The sequence below is a fragment of the Vidua chalybeata genome, chromosome 5, assembly GCF_026979565.1.
Source record: "Vidua chalybeata isolate OUT-0048 chromosome 5, bVidCha1 merged haplotype, whole genome shotgun sequence".
NCBI lineage: Eukaryota > Metazoa > Chordata > Aves > Passeriformes > Viduidae > Vidua > Vidua chalybeata.
The window spans coordinates 72,074,257-72,098,447 of NC_071534.1; the positions used below are offsets into that span (position 1 = coordinate 72,074,257).

Consider the following 24,191-nt stretch of genomic DNA (forward strand, 5'->3'; position numbering starts at 1 on the left):
GGGAGGAAGGGAAAGGGAAAGGGAAAGGGAAAGGGAAAGGGGGAAAGGGAAAGGGAAAGGGAAAGGAAAGACCTGGTCACTCCAACTGGAGCTGGGAGGAGGGAAAGGAAGGAAAGGAAGGAAAGTAAGGAAAGGAAGGAAAGGAAGGAAAGGAAGGAAAGGATAGGAAAGGAAGGAAAGGAAGGAAAGGAAGGACCGGTCCCCACTGTCCCCAGGCAGGATCAGGGGCGTGTTGGGGACACCGGGGGCTGTGGAGGGGAGCACAGAGCTCCGGTGTCCCAATGGGAGGGCGCGTCCCAGGAAAGGCGCCCATGGCAGCCGCTCGGCCGGGAGGGGTGTCCCCCGCGGCTCTGCGGGAGTTTGCAGGGCACAGGGATCCCGCTGAGCAGATCCATCACCTTCACCTTTGTGTCCGTCTCCATTTTCATCTGCATCTTCATTTCTCTTTCCATCTTTATTTTTGCCTCCGTATTCGTGCCTTAGTCTCCATCTCCATCCGTGTATCCTTTTTTCTTTCTCTGCTTTCATCTCTGCTTCTTCTCCATCTCTGACTTTATCTCCATCCCATCTCCTCCTCCACTCCCAGACCATCTCCATCTCTATTCCCAATCCCATTCCCCATCTTCATCCCCGTTTCCATCCCATCCCATCTCCCTCTCGGTGTCTCTGTTCCAGAGGAGGAACCGGGAGAACCCCGTGCAGACCGGGCCAGAACTGGAACGTGGCTCGGGGCAGAACTGCTCTGCTCGGGGCTCAGGGCCCGCCTCCCTCTCCAGCGCCGCATCCCCGATCCCACCGCGATGCCCAGAGGGATTTTGCCCTCCGGCGTCACTCCAGGGAGGGGGTGCTGAGCCCCTCCCTGCCCGGGAGCACGGCTGGGGCCGGGGACAGCGGATCCTTGTCCCCACTGCAGGCTGGCACCAGGAGCGGGAGGGAGTGTGCTGGGGGTCGGGGTCTGCAGCTGGGAAGGGACACAGGAGAGAGGGACCCTGCAGGGACAGCGCGTGAGGAGCTGGGAGGAAGGAGGGGACCGGCTCCGCCCGAGGAGTGACAGCAGCACTGCTGGGGAATGGGACAGGGGTGGCACAGGGACAGGGAGGGACACGGGAACAGAGACACAGAGTGGCACAGGGACAGGGAGAGACACGGGAACAGAGACACAGAGTGGCACAGGGACAGGGAGAGACACGGGAACAGGGACACAGAGTGGCACAGGGACAGGGAGAGACACGGGAACAGGGACACAGAGTGGCACAGGGACAGGGAGAGACACGGGAACAGGGACACAGAGTGGCACAGGGACAGGGAGGGACACGGGAACAGAGACACAGAGTGGCACAGGGACAGGGAGGGGGTGGAACAGGGATGTGGAAGGGATGGAACACGGACACAGAGTGGGTGTAACAGGGACATGGAGAGACCAGGGAAATGGAGAAGGTGGAACAGGGACATGGAGCAGCACAGGAAGAGGGACAGGAAGGGAATGGAATGGGGACATGGAGGGAAACAGGAATGGGAACAGGGACACAGAGGGGCACAGGGACAGGGACGGACACGGGAACAGGGATATGGGAACAGGGCCACAGAATGGCACAGGGACAGGCACACAAAGGGAGCAGAACAGGGAATGCCATTATCCCAGGAGATTTCCGCAGCGAGGCAAAGCTGCCAAAGCACCACAGCTCATTGCTGGGGTTTTGTCTGGAATTCAGCCTCTGCATTCCCTGAGCGGCACTGGCGGGGGCAGGAGGGGCAGAGCCCCCATCCCACGGGGAACATCTGCCAGCGGCTCAGAGGAACCGGGTCCCAGGGCCCCCTCAGTCCCAGGGCCCCCCCAGGGCTCTCCCAGGCTGCACACAGGGATGGGTGCTGGGATAGCTGGATTTGGAATAACTGGATTTGGGAATTCCCAGCCCTGCCCAGAGGAGACCTGGCCGTTCCGGTGCTCCACGCCCAGTTCCTGGTGTTCCCGCTCCTCATCCCAGCGCAGAGCCAGCTCCGGGGATGGCCGGGAGGGCAGAGGGATGAGGTGCAGCTCCCAGGGGATCCACTCAGCATTCCCATCCCTGGCAGCGCCCAAGGCCAGGCTGGGCACTGGGGCTGGAGCAGCCTGGGACAGTGGGAGGTGTCCCTGCCATGGCAGGGGTGGCACTGCAGGGGCTCTGAGCTCCCTTCCCACCCAAACCATTCCAGGATTCCCTGATTTCCCTCCCTCTGTCGCTCCTGTCTGCACGTCCAAGGCTGTTTTGCACCATTCTGGGCTTTCTCCCTGCAGAAGGTTCCTCACTGAGCAGCAGGGTGCCTGGAAAATCCCATTCTTCTCTCCTGCAGAAAGCACGGGTGGAAGTTAAAAGCCCAGATGACTCAGCCGACCAAGAAAACGGAGTCTATCCCCACGTTCCCACCTACAATTTCACTTTCTTTTCCATCAAAATGATGATTATTAAAGGATTTGGGCTAAAAGAGGCAATTTAGGGGCTTGTAGGTGTCGTCCCCATCATCTCTGGTGGGATGCAGGTGCAAGATGGGACAGTGATATGGCGGGCCCAGAAATTCCATGGATCAGGACAATGGAGCTGCTTTTCCAGGTTTTTGGGCAGAGATTTCCTGCCCCAAAAAAGGGGCTAACTATTAAAAACGGGGAGAAAACAACAACAACAACAAAAAAGATAAATTATCACCAAAATGCTGGAGCAGGGAGATCAGAAGTGGTGGAAGGTTGTGGCAGGTAGGGAGAGGGTGGGAAGAGGATTCCTCATGGGTCGGGAGGCTCTGGCACAGGCGGTGCAGTGAAATCCTGGAGCGGGACCGCCGGGACCCTCCGGAAAAGGGGCGGGGGCTGCACCGGGACCTGCGCGTGGGGGACAAACCCCGGAGGGAGAACACACGGGAAAACATCAGGAACACGGGAAAAAAACATCAAAACACGGCCAAAATAAAACCCCAGAGGGTGGGGAAACGTGCCGTGCCCAGCGGGAGACACCGGCGGGGCGGATTCCGGTGGGATATCGTCGCCCCCGGGTGCGCTCCGATCGCCCCCAGGTGCGCTCCGATGCCCCCCGGGTGCGCTCCGATCGCCCCCACACTCGGGGGGCTTCACCTGCGGGACACGGGGCCCTCTCCCAGCCCGGGGCCGCTCCGTTCCCGTTCCCATCCCCTGGATTCCCTCCGTGGCCACTCCAATCGTCCCCTGGCACCCAGGAGTGACACGGCTCCGCTCGGGGCCGGCGGAGGTGACACCGGGATCGGCACCCGGAGCACCCCGAGGGGCGGGGGGACACGGCGGGAGGGAGCCCCGGTTCCCCCCGCTCCGGGCTGGGTTCGGGGTCACCTGGGGACGGGAGGGACCCCCAGAGGGGTGGGCAGTGCCAGTGTCCCCTGGGGGGGGGACATCCCGGAGCTGTGTCCGGACCGCGAGCGTCCCCAGCCGGGACGCGGTGACCGTGGGTGACACCGGGTGCTCGAGGCCACCTCGCCGGGCAGCGCCGCTGTCCCCGGTCCCCTCGCGGGACGCGGGCGGCCCCGGCACGGTGCGGTGCCCGTGGGGGTTTTGGGGCGCGGGTGCACGGTGGGAGCGACCCCCGGGGCAGCGGGGCCGTCCCTGCCACCGCCCCCAAACCAGCCAGAGCTGCGTGCCCCATTCTCCCCCCGTTTTCCCCCAGACCCGCGGGGGGGGGGCCGGGCTGGGAGCGGGCGGCTCCGGTGGCCCGGGGGGGTCACTGGGGGTGTCGTGGGGGGGGGGGGGGGGCTGCACCGGGGGATCCCCCGGGCCCTGTGGGAACGGAATGGAACGGAATGGAATGGAATGGAACGGAATGGAACGGAATGGAATGGGCTGGAAGGGGCGGGGTTGGGTCTGGGGTCCCCCCCGGTGCGACCCCGCCCCCGGGACCACCGCCCGGCCCCCTCCGCTGACGAAACGGGCGTGTCCCCGCCAAGCCCCGCCTCCCGGTGACGGAAGGGGCGTGTCCCGTCGCGGCCCCGCCCCCGGCGCGGCGCGAGGCCACGTGCGCGCGCGGGCGGCCTTTGCCGACGTGTCCCTGGCGCCGCGCGCCCCGGAAGTCCCGCCCCCCCCATCCCGCGCGCCGGGCCGGGCGGGGCCGCGCGGAGGGGGGGGGGGGGGCGCGACGTCACCAGCCGCGCGCCGCCATTGGCCGAGGCGCGGCGGGGCGGGGCGGCGCGCGCGGCGGGAGCGGCCGCCCGTTGGCCGCCGGCCGCGCCGGGGGGCGGAGCCGCGCCGAGGCCGCGCCCCCCGCCGGCTCAGGCCCCGCCCCGCGGTCCCTTCCGCGCTCGCCCCGGGCCCCGCCGCGCTCGCCCCGGGCCCCGCCGCGCTCCCGCCGCCCGTGCCCGGCCCGGCCCGACCCGGCCTCTCCGCCCGCCCGGCCCCGCCATGGCCTCCGCGGCCAACCCCGGCCAGGGCGGCTCCGCGCCGCCGCCCGTCGTCCAGCGCGGCATCGTCAAGATGGTAAGGGCTGTGCCCGCCGCTCCTCGCACCGACCCCGCGCCTCGCCGGTCACCGGGCGCCCCCGTGTCCCGCAGGCTCCTCCGGGGCCCCGCTCCGCCCCCCCCCCCCCCCCCCCCCCCCCCCCCCCCCCCCCCCCCCCCCCCCGCTCCGCTTCCCGCTAAGCGGCAGCCTGTCCGCTCCCCGGCCGGTGCCCGGCTCCCCCAGCCCGGTGCAGCCCGCCCGGTGCTCCCGGGCCCCGTGCGGCGGCAGTTGCTGATCCGTTACCGCCCGCGGCCCGGGCACCTCTCGCTGCAGCCTGGCATCCCCCGGCAGCCCGCGTCCCCCACGCCGTCCCGGGACCGGGCACTGCGAGGTCCCGGTGCCGTCCCGGCTGCGGGGATGGGGCAGGAGGAGCTTTGGGTCCCGGGACCGGAGCCGGTGGTCCCGCTCCGCTGCCGGCCCCGCAGCGCCCGGAGCCCCGAGGGGTGGCGGAGCAGCGGCCTCGCGGGGCCGCCGGCAGCGGGGCCGTCCCGGGGGTGCCGCACGTGCTCCGCTCGCCGCCCTTGCCGGGACATCCCCGCGGGACGGGATCCCCGCGGGACGGGTCGGGTCCCCACGGGGCAGCGCGGGGATGGCGTCCTCCAGAACCGGGAACCGTCCCGGTCCCCCGCGCCAGCTCCCCACGTGTGCCGGCCGCGGGGCCGGGAGAGCGAAGGTCGGGTTCAGTCCCGGGCGCCGTGTCCCCGTCCCGTGTCCCCGTCCCGTGTCGCTTCCCGGTGCTGTCCCGCCGCAGCCCGTTCCCTGCCGTGTCCCCGAGCTCCCCAGAGCCCCGAGTCCGGGTGGATCTGGGGGTCTCGGCTGAGCCCTGCACCCAGTGCTGCCTCGGGAGTGAGACCTGTTCCCGGGGTGTCACTGCAGCCTGGAGCCTGGGGCCGTGCTGGGGACACCGCGGGAAGGACCCTGGAAGCCTGGGGATGCTTCCAGGGATCTAGGGATGGATCCCAAAGGTTTGGGATGGGCGCCGGGGATCTGAGGCTGGACGCTGAATCTGGGGGTGGACACTGGGGGTGTGTGGTCGGACACCGGGGGTTTGGGGACACCGGGGGGCTTTGGGGACACTGCAGGTCTGGTCTGGCACCATCCCCGTGCTCTGTGTCACTGGTGACGGGGGATCTGCTGCTGCCACCCCGCCCTGCCTCCTGCCCAGCCTGCAGATTTTGGGATGCTCAGGACGACCCTCACCTGGGCTGCTTGCGCCTGCCCGGCTCCATCCACGGGGATGTGGGTCTGCAGCAGGATTTTGGGGAGGATTTTGGAGTCTGCTGGCTGGGAGGCAGCTGTGCCTGTGCCCCAGACCCCGGGATGTGCTCTGTGGTGCCCTCCCAGGCCAGCCAGCCCAAAATTCCCCTGGGAGAGGGGGCTCCCTGTGGTGCCAGCCACGTGCTCTGCTGTGGCTCCCATCACAGCTTCGAGGTTTTTGGGGTTTTTTGCACCTTCCTGCTGCAATCACAGTGAAACTACGGGGTTTGAGAGCAGGAGTTTGGCAGCAGGATGGGGATGAAGAGCAGGAATTTTCCTCCCACTCCTGTCAGGGTTTTTAACCCTCTGTGCCCCACAGGGGCAGCTCTGGATTCCGGATGTGCCCGTGGGATTTCGGTGCCGTCCCCTCTGGTGCCCTGGAGCCGCCTTGGCAGCACGAGTTGGGGCTGTGCACCCCGTGTGCCTGAGCTGTTTCCAGCTTGGATTAAGCCTGGTTTAAGCCCAGATTTCTCTGATGGAGCCCTGAGTGGGACGGCTGGGCCCAGGGGTGACTCTTGCTGGCAGGCTGGGACAGTGACCCGATCCCACTGCTGTCACTGACGGATCCCTGGAGCACTTCCCCTGCTGGGATCCCGATAGCCAGGCGGGCGTGTGGCCACTCCGTGGGCAGGGACAGGGCCACAGGGATCAGGAGCCGGGATGGAATGTCCCGGAACGCGGAGCAGCTCCACCAAGGATCCCACCCTGGGATCCCGGGCTCGTGTTGGGGGTTGAACAGAGCAGCTCCAGCATCCCCTGGCCTCCCTGTGCCCTATAAATTAAAGACTAAGGTTAATTACAGCCATGAAACCTCTAAGTCCTTAAGCACAGAGCACTGGGCCTTTGCTGGGATCGCTCCGGGCGCGGCTCGGCCGCAATTCCCGGTGGCTCCCGCAGCATTCCGGGCTCTGCTGTGGCTCCAGGGGGTGGGGGGTGCAGGGGCACCCAGAGCCTCGGGGTGGGCTCGGCAGGGCTCATCCTGAGGGATTCGGTGTCCTGGGCACGGGGCTGGGCTGGCTCTGGTGATGGGACAGAGCTGGAGGAGTTTGGGATCCCTGCGAGCATCCGTGGGGATTTGGGGGTGGCAAGGAGCCAGGGCAGGCACTGGAACCTGACCCCAGAGAGCTGGGAGCGGGGACGGGGACGGGGAGATCCCAGGAACAGGGAGATCCTGTTGGGAGCGGGGAGATCCTGTTGGGAGCAGGGAGATCCCAGGGACAGGGAGATCCTGTTGGGAGCAGGGAGATCCCAGGAACAGGGAGATCCTTGGGTGTCGGTGCAGTTTGGGTGATGGCAGTGGGAACAGGGAGATCCTTGGGTGTGGGTGCAGTTTGGGTGATGGCAGTGGGAACAGGGAGATCCTTGGGTGTCGGTGCAGTTTGGGTGATGGCAGTGGGAACAGGGAGATGCTGGGAACAGGGAGATCCTTGGGTGTGGGTGCAGTTTGGGTGATTGGCCGTGGGGCTGCCCCAGCCCCATCCCCGTGGGCACAGCTGTGAGCAGCAGGTGAGCAGCGCTGGCAGCACTGAGCCATGGAGTGCCCAGGTGTGCTGAGCCACCACACGGGGCACAGAGGGCACACAGGTGCCACGCATGAACGTGGGGGGATAAAAGGGGGGTACAGAGCAAGGGCAGATGCCTGCAGCCCTCTGAGGTGTGGTGTCGCTGTGTGTGGGTTGAAGCCTTCTGAAACTGTGTGGTGTCACTCTGAGTGTCGTGGCTGTCTCAGCTGTGACATGTGCTGAGGCACTCGGGAACAGGGGGATCCTCAGGGTCAGGGAGATCCTTGGGAACAGGGAGTTCCCAGGAACTCCAGGGAGATCCCTGGGAACAGGGAGATCCCAGCACACTCTGGCTGCTGGCCTGGAGCCCAGCCCTGCTGCAGGACCTGGGGAATGTGGCTGGGAATGTGGGGTCTGGGGGTGTGAGGGAGCCCTGGGAGAGGGGATTGGCTGGGATTGCCCAGCTTGGAGCTCTCGGGGCCAAAGCTGTGGTGGAACATGGCTGGGCTCATCCCAAAAGCATCTGGTGTAAAATCCCGATTTTCCAAATCCTCCTTGGTGTTCTGTGTGCACAGAGGTGACCCCGTGTCCGGGTGTGCTGAGCTCTGAGGGACCCCAGAGCCCTCCAGTGCCACCCCTGCCATGGCAGGGACACCTCCCACTGTCCCAGGCTGCTCCAGCCCCAGTGCCCAGCCTGGCCTTGGGCACTGCCAGGGCTCCAGGGGCAGCCCCAGCTGCTCTGGCAATTCCAGCCCAGCCAGGAATTCCCAATTGCCAAGATCCCATCCATCGCTGCCCTCTGGCAGTGGGAGCCATTCCCTGTGTCCTGTCCCTGCAGTCCTTGTCCCCAGTCCCTCTCCAGCTCTCCTGGAGCCCCTTTAGGCCCTGCCAGGGGCTCTGAGCTCTCCCTGGATCCTTCTCCTCTCCAGGTGAACATTCCCAGCTCTCCCAGGCTGGATCCCTGGGAGCTGAGGGGCTCCAGCCCTGCAGCAGCTCCATGGATTCCTCTGGGCTCTCTCCAGCAGCTCCAGGTGCTGCTGCTGTGTCCCCAGGGCTGGGGCAGCTCTGCAGGTGGGGTCTCACCTGAGCACAGGGGCAGGATCCCCCTGCCCTGCTGGGGATGAGCCCAGGACGTGGATTTTGGCCCCGTCTCCAGCTGGGGGGGGGCAGCTCCTGGCTCTCCGTGCCCGCGGCGCTCAGCGGTGCCGAGTTCCCGAGCCCTGCCAGGGCCGGGCACGTCGCTGGAATTCTGCCCCTGGAATTCTGCGCGTCCGGGGGGCGCCCGCTGAGCCCCCGGTGTCCCCGCCGGTGCCGTGGTGCCTGAGCCCCCGGTGTCCCCGCAGGTGCTGTCGGGCTGTGCCATCATCGTGCGGGGCCAGCCCCGCGGGGGGCCCCCCCCGGAGCGCCAGATCAACCTCAGCAACATCCGCGCGGGGAGCCTGGCGCGGCGCGCGGCCGCCAGCCAGCCCGACGCCAAGGACAGCCCGGACGAGGTGGGTGCTGCGCCGCGGGGGCCGCCGGGCCCTGGGGGGATCCCAGAGAATCCCAGAGAATGCCAGAGAATCCCCCCAGCGGGGCTTTGGGGGGAATCCCAGAGAATCCCAAAAAATCCCCCCAGCAGGGCTTTGGGGGGAATCCCAGAGAATGCCAGAGAATCCCCCCAGCAGGGCTTGGGGGGGAATCCCAGGGAATCCCAAAAAATCCCCCCAGCAGGGCTTTGGGGGGAATCCCAGAGAATCCCAAAAAATCCCCCCAGCAGGGCTTGGGGGGGAATCCCAGAGAATGCCAGAGAATCCCAGAGAATGCCCCCAGCGGGGCTTTGGGGGGAATCTTCTCCTTTGTCCCTCTGCACTTGGGACGGGGCCGGTGTTGTGGGGGGCACGGGGGGTGGCGTGGGACACATGGGGTGCTTCGGGACTCGGGGGACGGTTGGGGATCCATGGGGTGGCTGTTTTGGGATACTTGGGGTGGCTGTTTTGGGGCACGGGGGTGGTTTGGGATACTTGGGGTAGTTCGGGACTTGGGGGATGGTTGGGGCACATGGGGTGGCTGTTTTGGGGCACACGGGGGGTGATTTGGGACCCAGGGGTTGGTTTGGGGCACAGGAGGGTGGTTTGGGACCCAGGGGTTGGTTTTGGGCATATGAGACAGTTTGGGATACATGGGGGGATGGTTTGGGGTGTACGGGGTATGGTTTGGGGCACAGGGGTGGCTGTTTTGGGGCACACGGGGGTTGGTTTGGGACTTGGAGTATGGTTTTGGTACACATGGGGTGGCTGTTTTGGGGCACAGGGGGGTGGTTTGGGACCCAGGGGTTGGTTTGGGGCACAGGAGGGTGGTTTGGGACTCGGGGGATGGTTGGGGACACATGGGGTGGCTGTTTTGGGGCCCAGAGGGGTGGTTTGGGACTTGGGGGATGGTTTCGGGCATATGAGACAGTTTGGGATACATGAGGGGATGGTTTGGGACTTGGGGTATGGTTTGGGGCACATGGGGGTGGCTGTTTTGGGGCACAGGGGGGTGGTTTGGGACTCGGGGGATGGTTTGGGACACATGGGGTTGGTTTGGGGCACACAGGGGTGGTTTGGGGCACAGGGGGATGGTTTGGGGCACAGGGGGGTGGTTTGGGACCCGGGGCTTGGTTTGGGGCACAAGGGGGTGGTTTGGGGCACACAGGGGTGGTTTGGGACTCGGGGGACGGTTGGGGCGTACGGGTTGGCTGTTTTGGGGCACACGGGGTTGGTTTGGGGCACACGGGGTGGCTGTTTTGGGACCCAGGGGTTGGTTTGGGGCACAAGGGGGTGGTTTGGGGCACACGGGGGTGGTTTGGGACTCGGGGGATGGTTTGGGGTGTACGGGGTGGCTGTTTTGGGGCACAGGGGAGTGGTTTGGGGCACACAGGGGGTTGTTTTGGGGCACAGGGGGGTGGTTTGGGACTCGGGGGATGGTTTGGGGCACACAGGGGGTTGTTTTGGGGCACAGGGGGGTGGTTTGGGACTCGGGGGACGGTTGGGGCGCACGGGGCGGTCCCGGAGCCGCTCGGTGCCGGTGGGGCCCGGCTCCCCCCCCCCCCTCCTGCGGGCCGGGGGCGGCGGGCGCAGCGCTGGCAGATAATTGCTCTCCCCGGGGAGTTTTGTCTTCCGAGCAGCCTCTAAATGTCACTCTCTGCCAAAGTGACGCCTGTCAGCCCCGCTAATTGTTTATGAGCGCGTCACGTTCCCACCTCCGGCCGCGCTCCCGCCCACCCGCCGGGGCCGGAGCGGGAGCGCGCACCGGGAACGCGCTCCGGGGACGCGCTCCCGAGCCTCCCGAGCCTCCCGAGCCTCCCGTGCCCAGCGCGGGGCTGCCAGAGCCCGGCGCTCCCGGCCGGGAGCCCTCGGTGCATCCACGGGAGCTGGAGCCGCTCCGGCTTTCCCGGGCAGCTCTCCCGGGCTCGGCGCGGTTCTGGGGCGCTGGAACCCGCCCGGGGTCGCTCTGTGTGGGGCGTTTCTGCCGAGGAGTCGGTTCCCAGCAGAGCAGTCCTGGCGGGGAACGGGAGCTGCCGGGCAAGCGGGGGCTGTGCCCCCCAGCCCTGGCCCGGCTCACGGCGCCTCCCTCCCGGCAGCCCTGGGGCTTCCCGGCCCGGGAGTTCCTGCGGAAGAAGCTGATCGGGAAGGAGGTGTGCTTCACCGTGGAGTACAAGACCCCGCAGGGCCGGGAGTACGGCATGGTCTACCTGGGGAAAGGTGGGTCACCTGGGAAAAGTGGGGTCACCTGGGGAAAGGGGGGTCACCTGGGGAAAGGGGGGTCACCTGGGAAAGGTGGGGTCACCTGGGAAAAGGTGGGGTCACCTGGGAAAGGGGGGTCAGGGTCACCTGGGGAAAAGTGGATCAGGGTGGGTTCTCTGGGAAAAGGAGGGTCACCTGGGAAAAGGTGGGTCGGGGGGGTCACCTGGGAAAAGGGGGGTCACCTGGGAAAGGGGGGTCACCTGGGAAAGGTGGGGTCACCTGGGAAAAGGTGGGGTCACCTGGGAAAAGGTGGGTCACCTGGGAAAGGGGGGTCTACCTGGGGAAAGGGTGGGTAACCTGGGAAAAGGTGGGTCAGGGTCAGCTGGGGAAAGGTGGGGTCACCTGGGAAAGGGGGGTCACGGTCACCTAGGAAAAGGGGGGTCAGGGTCACCTGGGGAAAAGTGGATCAGGGTGGGTTCTCTGGGAAAAGGAGGGTCACCTGGGAAAAGGGGGGTCACCTGGGAAAGGGGGGGCAGGTCTGGATGGTTTGTCTAGGAAAAGGTGGGTCCAGGGTATTTTACCTGGGAAAAGGGGGAGTCAGGTGGGTTTTTTTTGGGAAAAGATGGGTCCAGAGTGTTTTACCTGGGAGAAAAGGTGGCTCTGGATGGTTTGTTTGGGAAAAGGTGGCTCTGTGGGGGAGCACGAGGGGAGGTTTGGGGTGTATTGGGATGTGCCATCAGCAGGAAGATGCCTGCCTGCTTTTCCATCACTTTTCCACGACTTTTCCATGGCCTCCCAGCTCTGGGAGGGGAGTGAGGGGTGCCTGCTCCAGCCCCCCAGGTTCCCACAGCTCCAGCCCTGCTCTCCCCGCTCCAGGAGCTTTCCTGGGCTCAGCCTGGAATGCCTTAAGCTCAAATCCAGCTGGAAAAGCACCTCTTGGGGGGATGCAGTGGGAGAGTGGAGGTGTTGGGGTGCGCTGTGGCAGCAGCAGGAAGCATTCCCACTTTTCCATGGATTCCTGATTTTGGCCTGGTGCTGATCCCAGCTGAGCCGGAGCTCACAGGGAGCAGCACTGGGTGAATTCCCACAGCTTTCCCATCCTTTTTGTTGTTGCAAATCTCTTGCTTGTCTGTGGCTGAGATCCCAAAAGGAATCCGCCCTGAGCATTCTGGGTGGCTTTTGGGGCTCTCCCTCCCTGGTCCCATCAGCCACGGCCCTTTGGAGGCACCAGCTTTGTCCCTGCCCGGAATTCCCGTGCCCTGGGGATTCAAGGGATGAGATCTGGGCTCCCAGCTCATCCTCCGGAGCCTCCCTGTTGCTGGAGCAGGGGGATGCTCCATGTGGGGCTGGGACAGCCCTGCCGTGAGATATCTGGGATGCAGTCGGGCTTGGACATAGTTCCCAGGCACTGAAATCCCATGGGAAGGAGCTGGGGGGCTGCTGAATTTGGGGGGAAGTCCCTGGGGAGCCCCAGTGGGGACTGGGGTGGGGTTGGGTGCCCTCAGCCCCACATCCCTGCAGACTCGGCTGTTTTCCATGTGGGAATGGGCTGGAGAGGGGGAGTGGCTGCTCCAGGTGTGCTCCCTGCGGCACTCAGAACCTTCCCATGGTACTCTGAGCCTTTCCAGGCATTCCTGTGGCACTCTGAGCCTTTTCTGGCATTCCCGTGGCACTCTGAGCGTTTCCTGGCATTCCCATGGCACTCAGGACCTTCCCATGGCACTCAGGGCCTTTCATGGCATTCCCATGGCACTCAGGACCTTCCCGTGGCACTCAGGACCATTCCTGGCATTCCCATGGCACTCTGAGCCATTCCTGGCATTCCCATGGCACTCTGAGCCTTTCCAGGCATTCCCATGGCACTCAGGACCTTCCCATGGCACTCAGGAGCTTTCCAGGCATTCCCATGGCACTCAGGAGCTTCCCATGGCACTCAGGAGCTTTCCAGGCATTCCCATGGCACTCAGGACCTTTCCTGGCATTCCCATGGCACTCTGAGCCTTTCCTGGCATTCCCATGGCACTCAGGAGCTTCCCATGGCACTCAGGAGCTTTCCAGGCATTCCCATGGCACTCAGGAGCTTCCCATGGCACTCGGAGCCGTTCCTGGCATTCCCATGGCACTCAGGAGCTTCCCATGGCACTCGGAGCCGTCCCTGGCATTCCCGTGGCACTCAGGAGCTTTCCCAGGGCGGGAGCAGGGATGGGCTCAGCAGCCAGGCTCGCTGGCCCCGGGCAGATCCCGAGGCCGGCAGGATGGGGCAGTGGGCTCTGCCTGGAGGGAGGAGGGAGGGGGCCCAGGATGGGGCAGAGGCTCCCTGTGGCTCCGGGATCTGAGGGTGCAGGGCCCGGCTGGCTCCCAGCGGATCAGCAGTGCCGCCCGGCAGGGCTGGAGCTCCCTCCGTGGAGGTGTCTGGGCTCAGCTGGAGGTGGCCCAGGTGGGCAGAGCCTGCTTGGAGCCCTGCCCAGCAGCCCCTCGCTGCTCCCAGCCCATCCCCGAGCTGAGCTCCCCGTGCTGCTGCGTCCTGGCACCTTCCAGGGAGCTCCTCCCGTGCCCGCCGCGGGGCCCAGGCTGCCCAGAGGGGAGTGGGACCCTCGGTGCTGCCAGGTCCCACGGATCCCTGGGTGTCAGAGCTGCCTCTGTGCTTGAGGAGCGTTTGGACAGCGCCCTCCGGCACAGGGGGGGATTTTGGGATGTCCAGGTTAGGGCCAGGATCTGGACTGGTGATCCCCGTGGGTCCCTTCCCGCTCAGGGCGTTCCATGAGGCTTTCCTGAGCTCCCGCTGTGCCAGGGGACTGGGAAGCCCTCTGGGATGGGGATCCCCTCCTGCAGACGGGATTGGGATTTTGGTTGGGAAGGACCCCCGAGATCCACGATCACTGAATCCAAGGTTTGATCTGGGGAGCTGCTGCTCTGCTGTCCCGCTGAGCCGCCCTCCAGCCTGGGCCAGGGAATGAAGCTGGGAAGGGTTGGGATGCTGGGGCCTCTCCTGGTGCCGTCCCCATCCCTGCTCCAGCCCAGCCTGGCGCGGCGCGGGCGGGAGAAATGAGGCAGAAAATGTTTCCTGATGAAGTTTGTCAGGGTTTAAACACCATTAATGTGGGAATGCTGTGACAGATTCCCTGCAGCAGCTCCTGGGCGGGGAGGATGGAGAGCAGGGAGCTCTGCAGAGGGGTGGGGACAGGCTGGATCCATGGGCTGATGCCAGCAGGGTGAGGGACAGCCAGGCCAAGTGCCAGGTGCTGCCCTGGGTCAGCCCAAGCCCCTGGGGCGCTCCAGGCTGGGGCAGGGGGGCTGGAGAGCTGGGAAAGGCCCTGGGGTGCTGTGCCAGCGGCTGGGCACGAGCCCAGGGTGGCCAGCGGGGCAGGAGGCCGATGGCCCCTGGGCTGTGGCAGCCCCGGTGTGGGCACAGCCCCAGGGCAGGGACTGTCCCCTGTGCTGGCCCTGCTGAGGGACCCCCTGGAATCGTGGGGGCAGCTCCGGGCCCCTCCTGCCAGGAGAGCCCTGGAGGGGCTGGAGAGGGTCCAGGGAACGGAGCTGGGAAGGGGCTGGAGCCCCAGGAGAGGCCGAGGGAGCTGGGAAGGGGCTGAGCCTGGAGCAAAGGAGGCTCAGGGGGGACCTTGTGGCTCTGCACAAGTCCCTGGCAGGAGGGGACAGCCGGGGGGGTCGGGCTGTGCTCCAGGGAACAGGGACAGGAGGAGAGGGAACGGCCTCAGACTGGGCCAGGGGAGGTGAGGTTGGACATCAGCAGGAATTTCCCCATGGAACGGGGTCAGGCCTCGGCAGGGCCTGCCCAGGGAGCCCAGGCTGGGGGCAGTGGTGTGTCCAGGAGAGCTCTGGGGTTGTTCCAGCACTGCTCACCTGGGATCACTGGGAATGCTGCCCCATTCCCGTGTCCCTGTGGCTCCTCTCAGCCCCCTGCTCCTCTCCTCTCTCACAGACACCAGTGGCGAGAACATTGCCGAGTCCCTGGTGGCCGAAGGACTGGCTTCCCGGCGGGAGGGGATCCGAGCCAACAAGTAGGTGCCCCGCTCCCATCCCCATCCCGATCCTGGGCTGGTGCTCGGGGCATGGAGCCCCCGGGACCCTCGGCTGCAGGGCTCAGGCCCTGCCCCTCGGCTCCCGAGGTGCCCACATCCCACAGGCGTCCCCGGGGTGTCCCGTGGGCTTTGGGGGTGTGGCGGGGCTGGCAGGGGCTGTCTCCTTTCCTGGATGCCGAGGCACCGGAGCTGTGTCCGTGGGCTGGGGAGCAGGGACTCGCCGGGAGCCTCCAAAGTCACTCCTGGGGTGGGGTTGAATCCCCTTAATTCCCACTGGAGAGGAGGTGCTGGGACATTGCTGCTGCTGGAGCTGGGGGGGTGATCCCTGTGCCAGCAGAGCCGAGGCTTCTCCCGGGCTCCCTCACGTCCCGGGCCTGGGCTGTGCAGGGCTGCAGCCCTGGGATCCATTGCAGAGGTGCAGGACACCTCCAGGGCAGGGTCAGCCTCGTTTGTGGGGTCGTGGAGTCCTGGAATGGGTTTGGGTGGGAAGAGAGCTCAGAGCCCCTGCAGTGCCACCCCTGCCATGGCAGGGACACCTCCCGCTGTCCCAGGCTGCTCCAGCCCCAGTGCCCAGCCTGGCCTTGGACATTCCAGGGATCCAGGGGCAGCCCCAGCTGCTCTGGGAATCCTGTTCAATATCCCTGAGTTTGTTGTGGCAGGGCTGGTGCCAGGGCTGGGAGGGGGTCGTGGGCACTCTGGGGGCCCCTCAGTGGCCGCCCGTGCGTGCAGGGCCGGGATGATCCATGGATTCCCAGGGAACGTGCCTTCCCTGCTTTCCCAGACTTGCTGTGCCCTGCAGGGAGTCGGGAACGCCGCTGCCTTTCCCTCGTGGTGCACAGGGCAGCCTCTGGAAGGGCTCCCGGGCTCAGCCTCCCTGATCCATGGGAGGGGAGGTGCTTCCAGCTGTATTCCCGCTGGGCTGGGCGGCGCGAGGAGCTCGGTCCGGGCAGGGATATGGCGGTGGCCGCAGCACTGAAGCACCCCGAAGGTGCCCGGGAGAGGGGGATTTCTGGGGCTGAGTCCCGGCGTGTCCCGCAGCCCGGAGCAGAGCCGGCTGGCCGAGCTGGAGGAGCAGGCCCGCAGCGCCAAGAAGGGCATGTGGAGCGAGGGCTCGGGCTCGCACACCGTGCGCGACCTCAAGTACACCCTGGAGAACCCCCGGCACTTCGTGGACTCCCTGCACCAGAAACCCGTCAATGGTAAGGTGTCCCCGCGTCCCCGCGTCCCCGTGTCCCCGTGTCCCCTTCCCGGCCCAGTGGGCTGAGCTCCGGTGTCGCTCCGCAGCCATCATCGAGCACGTGCGGGACGGCAGCGTGGTGAGAGCCCTGCTCCTGCCCGACTTCTACCTGGTCACCGTCATGCTCTCGGGGATCAAGGTGAGCCCGTTCCCTCTGCCACGTTCCCACTGCCACGTTCCCACTGCCCAGTTCCTTCCCTGTCCGACCTCCTCGGCACCTGCCGCTCTCCGGGTCCCAGGGCCGCAGCCGGGAGGGTTGGAGGGACGTCCTTGTCACCTGCTGGACCTGCGGTACCAGGCTGGGAGGAGCCCCAGGTGTCACCGTGGGGTGGGGACAGGTGTGGGTTGGGTGGGGCTGTCAGACGCCCTGCTCAGGATAGTGCTGGGAGTTCACAGAATCCCGGGATCCCTGAGGCTGGGAAAGCCCTCCCAGCCCATCCAGTCCCAGCTGTGCCCGATGCCCACCTTGTGCCCAGCCCAGAGCCCTGAGTGCCACCTCCAGGAATTTCTTGAACTCCGTGGGCAGCCCCTTCCAATGTCTGATCACCCTTCCCATGAGGAATTCCTGCTGATGTCCAAGTTCAAGGAACCACAGACTTGTTTATGTGGGAAGAGCCCCTGCAGTGCCACCCCTGCCATGGCAGGGACACCTCCCACTGTCCCAGGCTGCTCCAGCCCCAGTGTCCAGCCTGACCTTGGGCACTGCCAGGGATGCAGGGGCAGCCCCAGCTGCTCTGGCAATTCCAGCCCAGCCAGGAATTCCCAATTCCCAAGATCCCATCCATCCCTGCCCTCTGGCAGTGGGAGCCATTCCCTGTGTCCTGTCCCTCCATCCCTTGTCCCCAGTCCCTCTCTCCTGGAGCCCCTTTAGGCCCTGCCAGAGCTCTGAGCTCTCCCTGGAGCCTTCTCCTCTCCAGGTGAACATTCCCAGCTCTCCCAGGCTGGATCCCTGGGATCTGAGGGGCTCCAGCCCTGCAGCAGCTCCATGGATTCCTCTGGGCTCTCTCCAGCAGCTCCCAGTCCCTGTCCAGAGGTCCCCTGAGCTGGAGTTGTTCTCTGTTTCCCAGGGCAGTCAAAGGGCTTTGTCCTGACACAAATTCCCTGATTTCAGTCCTGAAAGCACCCCTGGAGCGGGGGAATGGGGGCAGCCTCCTCCCCAGGGGGGGTTTCCACCCTCTTCCCGAGGTTTTGGGCCCATCCCGTGCCCTGACTGTCCCCGTGTCCCGCAGTGTCCCACCTTCAAGCGCGAGGCTGACTCCGAGGTCCCGGAGCCGTTCGCGGCCGAAGCCAAATTCTTCACGGAGTCACGGCTGCTGCAGAGGGACGTGCAGATTGTCCTGGAGAGCTGCCACAACCAGAACATCCTGGGCACCATCCTGCACCCGGCAAGTGGCGGCACCGCCTGGCTCCGGGGGGGGCACAGGGTGCTCCCAGTGGGGGAACTGGGACTGTGGTGGATTTGGGACATCCTGGTCCCTGTGAGCAGAGCAGAGCCTGGGATATCACTGGGAATCGTGGGCTGTTTCCTGGTGGATTTGGGACATCCTGGTCCCTGTGAGGAGGGCAGAGCCTGGGGTGTCACTGGTGGGGTCTCCAGTAGCACTGGGAGCTCAGGGGGTGTCGAAGGGGCTGTGCAGATCCCCCCCAGCAGAGCCAGGGCCTGGGGGGATCCTGCTGACCCTGGGGGGATCCTGCTGACCCCGGGCCATCTCCTGCTCCCCGCAGAACGGGAACATCACAGAGCTGCTGCTGAAGGAGGGCTTTGCCCGCTGCGTGGACTGGTCCATCGCCGTCTACACCCGCGGCGCCGACAAACTGCGCGCGGCCGAGAGGTGGGATGGGGATCCTGCTGATCCAGCTGATCCCTCTGATCCCACTGCACCCAGCTGATCCCTCTGATCCCACTGCTCTCAGCTGATCCTACTGCTCCTGCTGTTCCCACTGCACCCAGCTGATCCCAATGCTCCTGCTGATCCCAGTGTTCCCATTGCTCCCAGCTGATCCCATCTGTTCCCACTGTTCCCAGCTGATCCCAGTGCTCCTGCTGATCCTGGCTGATCCCACTGTTCCCATTGCTCCCTGCTGATCCCACTGTCCCCACTGTTCCCACTGCGCCCAGCTGATCCCAGTGCTCCTGCTGATCCTGGCTGCTCCCACTGCTCCCAGCTGATCCCAGTACTCTGGCTGATCCTGGCTGTTCCCACTGCTCCCAGCTGATCCCAGCTGATCCCACCGTTCCCACTGCTCCCAGCTGCATCCATAGGGTGCCCAGAGTGACTCCAGCCCCCCGCAGCCCAGTGTGGCTCATCCGGGGTGGGATTGATGGGATCTCCCCGGGGCTTTGCTGGGAGTGCCGCCCCCGGCACGTCCGGGTGTCCCAGCCCCGGTGTCCCACTGTCCCCACCCCGCCAGGTTTGCCAAGGAGCGCAAGCTGAGGATCTGGAGGGATTACGTGGCCCCCACGGCAAACCTGGATCAGAAGGACAAACAGTTTGTGGCCAAGGTGAGCGGGGCTGGGAAGGGACATTTGGGGACCAGGGGTGCCCAGCTCCCAGTCTGGCCTCTCCGAGGGGGTTTGGACAAGCCCCAGAGGGGTTTTCCTTGGCTGGATCCCGGCCATGGATCCCAGGCCACTCTGGGATCGCCAGCACAGCTGGAGTGGGAAGAGGTGCCAGAAGAAGGGAGGAGCCCTGAGAGAGGGGCTTTGGTTTGTGGGCACGGACTGGGGCTGTCCTGGCACCTCGCTCCGGTCAGCCAGGGCCACAGGGGTGGGCTCGCATCTCGAGAGGTTCCTGATCCTTCCAGAGGAGTGGCTGCCCCTTGGATCAATTCCCCATCCTCCCAGGGGAGTGGCTGCCCCTTGGATCAATTCCCCATCCTCCCAGGGGAGTGGCTGCCCCATGGATCAATTCCCCATCCTCCCAGGGGAGTGGCTGCCCCTTGGATCAATTCCCCATCCTCCCAGGGGAGTGGCTGCCCCATGGATCAATTCCCCATCCTTCCAGAGGAGTGGCTGCCCCTTGGATCAATTCCCCATCCTCCCAGGGGAGTGGCTGCCCCATGGATCAATTCCCGATCCTCCCAGGGGAGTGGCTGCCCCATGGATCAATTCCCGATCCTCCCAGGGGAGTGGCTGCCCCATGGATCAATTCCCCATCCTTCCAGGGGAGTGGCTGCTCCGTGGATCAATTCCTGATCCTCCCAGGGGAGTGGCTGCCCCATGGATCAATTCCCGATCCTCCCAGGGCAATGGCTGCCCCATGGATCAATTCCCAATGTTCCCAGGGGGATGATACCCCATGGATTGGTTCCCATTTCTCCCAAAGGCTGGAGGTGCCACTGAGCCCCTCTCCTGGTGGGTGCTGGTGTGTTCCCTGCCCATGGATACCCTGGGAATCCCTGCCCATGGATACCCTGGGAATCCCTGCCCATGGATACCCTGGGAATCCCTGCCCATGGATGTCCTGGAATCCCTGCCCATGGATATCCCGGGAATCCCTGCCCCGGTGTGGATTCCAGGGTGCAGCGGTGCGGGAGGGAGGTGAAGCTGCGTGGGATGATCCGGGGTGGGATGCAGGAGCTGCGGGATCCGGGCAGGATCCGTGGGATCAGCCCCACTAGATGGAGCTGCCGCCTCGCCCAGGTGGCGGCCGCGGCTCCGGAGCTGCTGGAATTTCCCTGGGAATGGGCAGCAGCCACATTTCTTGGAAAGTCGGCCTGGTCCCTGCGCAGGGTCGGATCCTTCCAGCTGCTCCGGTCCTGCCGGGATCGGGATCGTGTCCGAGCAACCTGGCCTCGCCCGGGTGCTCCTGGGGAAAAGCAGGAATGGGATCAAACCTGGCAGTTCCATGGAAAAGCAGGAATGGGATCAAACGTGGCGGCTCCTGGGGGGTTCCTGGGTGCTGGGGGTTGAATGGAGCACAGTGGAAAAGCTCTGGAGCTGCCGGGACAGCCAGGAGTTCCTGTAGCTGCTCAGAGTTGATCCCTGTGGTGCCACCGGCTCGTGTCCGCTGGGATGAGGTTGGGAATGGCTCCTGTGCTTGCTCTGGTGGATGGGATGTGGCTCGGATGAGCTCCCCAAAACCTGCCCAAACCAGGAAGGGTTTGCTGGGCATTCCCTGTGGGAGCAGTGCAGGGACACGGAGCTCGGAGGGGCTCCGGGAGGCCGGAATTGAGAGCCCATCCCTCGGGATAAGGACGTGGCTGTCCCCTCCCCGTGGCAGTGACAAATGACACCTGGGCAGGTGTCCCGTGGGCACGGCAGGGCCGTGTGCCGGCGCTGGAACGCCGGGAAGCGCCGCTGGCAGCGGCTGTGCCAGGAGCTGTGCCAGGAGCTGTGCCAGGAGCTGTGCCAGGAGCTGTGCCAGGAGCTGTGCCAGGGCCGTCAGTCACGCTCCGCTCAGCTGCTGGAGGGGGCGGCTGGATGCTCCCAGCACTTCCAAGATGCCGTGATGTTGTGGGATAGCAGCAGGCGGGGCTCCCCCCAGCCTCTGTTCAGGGATGTCCGGGGTGGCTTTGGGATCAGCAGCATCTCCCCCCCCCATCCCCAGGAGCGGTGGGGATCCAGCTTTCCCCTGGGAATGGTGGGGGTTGACGCCGGTGCTGTGGAGTGGGATCCCCATGGGTTGGGGGGGGCAGAGATTGCAGGATGCCCCCAATTCCCTGGGCTGGGGGCGCTCCCGGTTCCGCTCCGGCTTCCCTGGGAGCCCCCAGAGGCAGCAAAGACCGTGTCCTGCTTTTGGGGGAGGAGACGTGGAATTTCTCCGCCTGTTGGGTCGATCCTGCTGTTGGAATTTGGCCTTTGGCAGCCGCAGCGCCCCCGCATTTCATTTCGGTGTCACTTTGGGGGCTTCTTTTTTTTTTTTTTTTTTTTTTAATTTATTTCCCCCCTTGCCCCGAACTGTAAGCGACAGGGGAAAAATGAGGACAGATGCCCACGCGGCTGCAGCGCCGGCGCTGATCCCGCAGCCGGGCACGTGTCCGGCCTCCGCGGGGCTCCGGCCGTGCCGGCGGCGGGGGCACGGGGCGGGTGGGCAGGGATGGCGCCGGAGCCGCCTCCGTGCTCGGCACAGCGGGGCTCGTTCGCAGCGGCAGAGCTGACGCAGGAGCTGCTGGAAGGGGCTGCGAGGGGAGGGGGAGGAGGAGGAGGAGGAGGAGGAAGATCCCAACCTGCCTTTGCACCGTTGATCAACCGCGGCAAACGGGCTCCGGCTAATTTTGGCTGCGGCTGCCGGCGCTGGGGGCGCAGGGCTGGGCTGGGGGAGCAGGGGAGGCTTGGCCTCGGTTGTGGGTTTGGTGCTGGTGAGGGGCGAGGAGGAAGAACAGAGGGATGGAAATGTCAAAGGGGCTGGAGGCTCTCTCCCGAAATCCCTACGTCAGCTTGTCTTGGAGCAGCGGGATTTGGGACACGCTGCGGAGCCGTGCCTGCCTTGGGCTGGGAGCCATCCTCTGCAGGGGGGGCTGCGGCAGCCCGGCCCCGGCTCCCCTCGGGCCCGGGGGGCTCCTGGCAGCCCCTGGGCCGTGTCCCGCCCTGCTCCCGTCCTGGCTCCGGCGGATGGGGCTGAGCCGGGCCCAGCTCCTTTGATCCTGGCTTTTATTCCCTTTGCTGGGAGCTCTGGTCGCGGCCAAATCATCCCGGAGCTCGGTGGGATGTGCCAGAGCTGAGCCCAGGAGCTGCTGCTGAGCTGAGCCGAGTGCCAGACCCTGCCAAAAACCCCTCTAAAGGACATTTTTGGGATATGGGCGCACTCGAGCCTCTCCTGGTGCTGGGCTCTGGCTCCCCGAGTGCCACCGTCCTTGTTGGGGTGCAGGAGGTCACCCTCAGCTTTGGGGATGCTCCCTGTGCATGCCAAGAGTGGATGCTGTCCTAGGAGCACAGCAGTCAGGAGCCTTGGGAGTGGGGACACGTCCCCATGGTCCCCAGGCACGGGGGTCCTTGTCCTCCCTAGCTCCCAGGGAAACCGTCCCTAAAGGTGGAATCCCGAGCACCCCAGGGTCCCATCCCAGCACCCCAGGGTCCCATCCCAGCACCCCAGGGTCACATCCCAGCACCCCGAGGTCCCCGGATTGCCGCGTGTGGCTGCTCTGTGTCTGTCCCTGGCTGTTCCCATGGATTGGGATCAGCATTTGGAATCAGCTGCGCCTTTAGGGCACATCCAGGGTTTGTTGGAGGCGGGGTTCTGCTGCCAGATCCCCTCGGGAAGGGTGAAATTCCCTGTCCTCAGAGGGAAGAGCTGCTTCCCTCTGCCTCCTCTGCTTCCTCCTCCTCCTTGGGCTGGTCCTGGCTCTGGGTCTGTGCCAGCCCTGCCCGGGGCACACAGCCTGGGAGGTTTTGTGTCCTTTACTGGTCCCAGTTCTGGGCACAAGCAAAGCCCGGGGTGGAAAATCGGAGGCTTTTTTGGGCCCAGCTCTTGCAGTGAGGAAAAACATCTTCCCTGATAAATCTGGCCAAGGGAGGGCTGCGAGCTCCGTGCCCTGGAGCGGTGATGGGATGGGGGTGACCAGCGTGGCCGGGCCTGGCCGGTGCCACAGGGACATTCCAGGGCTGCCCTCCCTGCTCCCAGCCCGGGGGACGTGGGAAGCAGCAGCCGGAGCGTGCTGGCTCTGCAAGAAACAGCTGCAGAGCTTTAAAAAAATAATCCTTCCAATCCCGTTATCAGAGGGCCTCTCATAGGCGGGAGAGGCCACAGTAAATATTGGATAAGGGAAGTGGCTGCGGTGGGCTGGGAACATGGGGGGAGACAGAAGCCCCGGCCCCGTGGCGGTGCTGAGTTGTCCATTCTGTCACCGTGTCACCCCCCGTGACCCTCCTGCCCTCCCTGCAGCTCCAGCAGGAGGAGGGAGTGGCTGCCCAGGGAGGGTGGGCACCCGGGCGTGCCCCTCCTGCCACCCTGCTCTGTCTGCCTGGACTGGCATCCCGTGGGAGCCCTGGCTCCAGGTGCCATGTCCTGCTGTGCCCCATGTCCTGCTGTGCCCCGTGTCCTGTATCCGCTATCCCGCTGTGCCCCATGTCCTGCTGAGCCCCTTGTCCTGTATCCCATGTCCTGCTGTGCCCCTTGTCCTGCTGTACCCCATGTCCTGCTGTGCCCCTTGTCCTGCTGTGCCCCTTGTCCTGTGTCCCGTATCCTGTGTCCTGCTGTGTCCCTTGTCCTCCAGCATCCCATATCCCACTGCGTCCCATGTCCTGCAGGGACCCTTTGTAACTGGGTCAGGGCCCTGCAGAGACCCTGGAGGTCCCTCTTGGCTCCTGCTGCCACCCAGCTCTGTCCTGCCTGGGGGACACAATGTCCCTGCTCCAGGTGCTGTGTCCTGCTGCATCCTGTGTCCTACATCTGTGTCCTGCTGCATCCCATGTCCTTCATCCTGTGTCCTGCTGCATCCCATAATCTGCTCTATCCGTGTCCTGCTGCCTCCTGTATCCTGCATCCCATGTCCTGCTGCATCCCATGTCCTGCATCCATGTCTTGCTGCATCCCATGTCCTGCATCCCGTGTCATGCTACATCCATGTCCTGCATCCCATGTTTTGCTGCATCCTGTGTCCTGCTGCATCCCGCATCCTGTATCCTGCTACATCCATGTCCTGCATCCCATGTTCTGCTGCATCCTGTGTCTTGCTGCATCCCATGTCTTGCATCCTGTGTCCTGTTACATCCCATGTCCTACATCCCATGTCCTGCATCCCGTGTCCTGCTGCATCCATGTGCTGCTGCCTCCCGTGTCCCGCAGCCCCTCGCAGCCGGCCCATCCCGGCGCAGGGTCCCGTGAGTTGGTCCTGCCGGGAAGGGACGCCGGGGGCCGGAGGGGCCCGGCCAGTCCCCGCTGCTGCTGCCGCACGGATCCGGGCCGTGCCTCCGGGAGCCGCTGGAATGCCGGGAGCCGCTGGAGCGCTGGGAGCCGCTGGCCGGCTGCTGCCTCCTGCCAGGGAACAAATGAGATGTGACCGCGGCTCCCGCGGCTCCCG

At 65.4% G+C, this 24,191-nt stretch overlaps 1 protein-coding gene across 2 annotated transcripts in view; it reads left to right on the forward strand.

Moving 5' to 3' along the window:
* The first annotated feature begins 4,331 nt into the window (after positions 1 to 4,331).
* The window catches only part of SND1 (staphylococcal nuclease and tudor domain containing 1), a 74,542-nt gene continuing 54,682 nt past the window's right edge, over positions 4,332 to 24,191 (forward strand). Inside the window, exons 1-9 of one of the 2 annotated variants that reach the window (XM_053941980.1) lie at positions 4,332 to 4,465; positions 8,589 to 8,738; positions 10,850 to 10,970; positions 14,893 to 14,971; positions 16,031 to 16,191; positions 16,277 to 16,368; positions 17,459 to 17,614; positions 17,955 to 18,061; positions 18,642 to 18,732. In XM_053941980.1, the coding sequence (XP_053797955.1) occupies positions 4,391 to 4,465; positions 8,589 to 8,738; positions 10,850 to 10,970; positions 14,893 to 14,971; positions 16,031 to 16,191; positions 16,277 to 16,368; positions 17,459 to 17,614; positions 17,955 to 18,061; positions 18,642 to 18,732 (1,032 nt within the window). In that variant the 5' untranslated portion in view covers positions 4,332 to 4,390. The remainder of the gene's footprint in view (positions 4,466 to 8,588; positions 8,739 to 10,849; positions 10,971 to 14,892; positions 14,972 to 16,030; positions 16,192 to 16,276; positions 16,369 to 17,458; positions 17,615 to 17,954; positions 18,062 to 18,641; positions 18,733 to 24,191) is intronic. The other variant, XM_053941979.1, reaches the window with a different exon arrangement.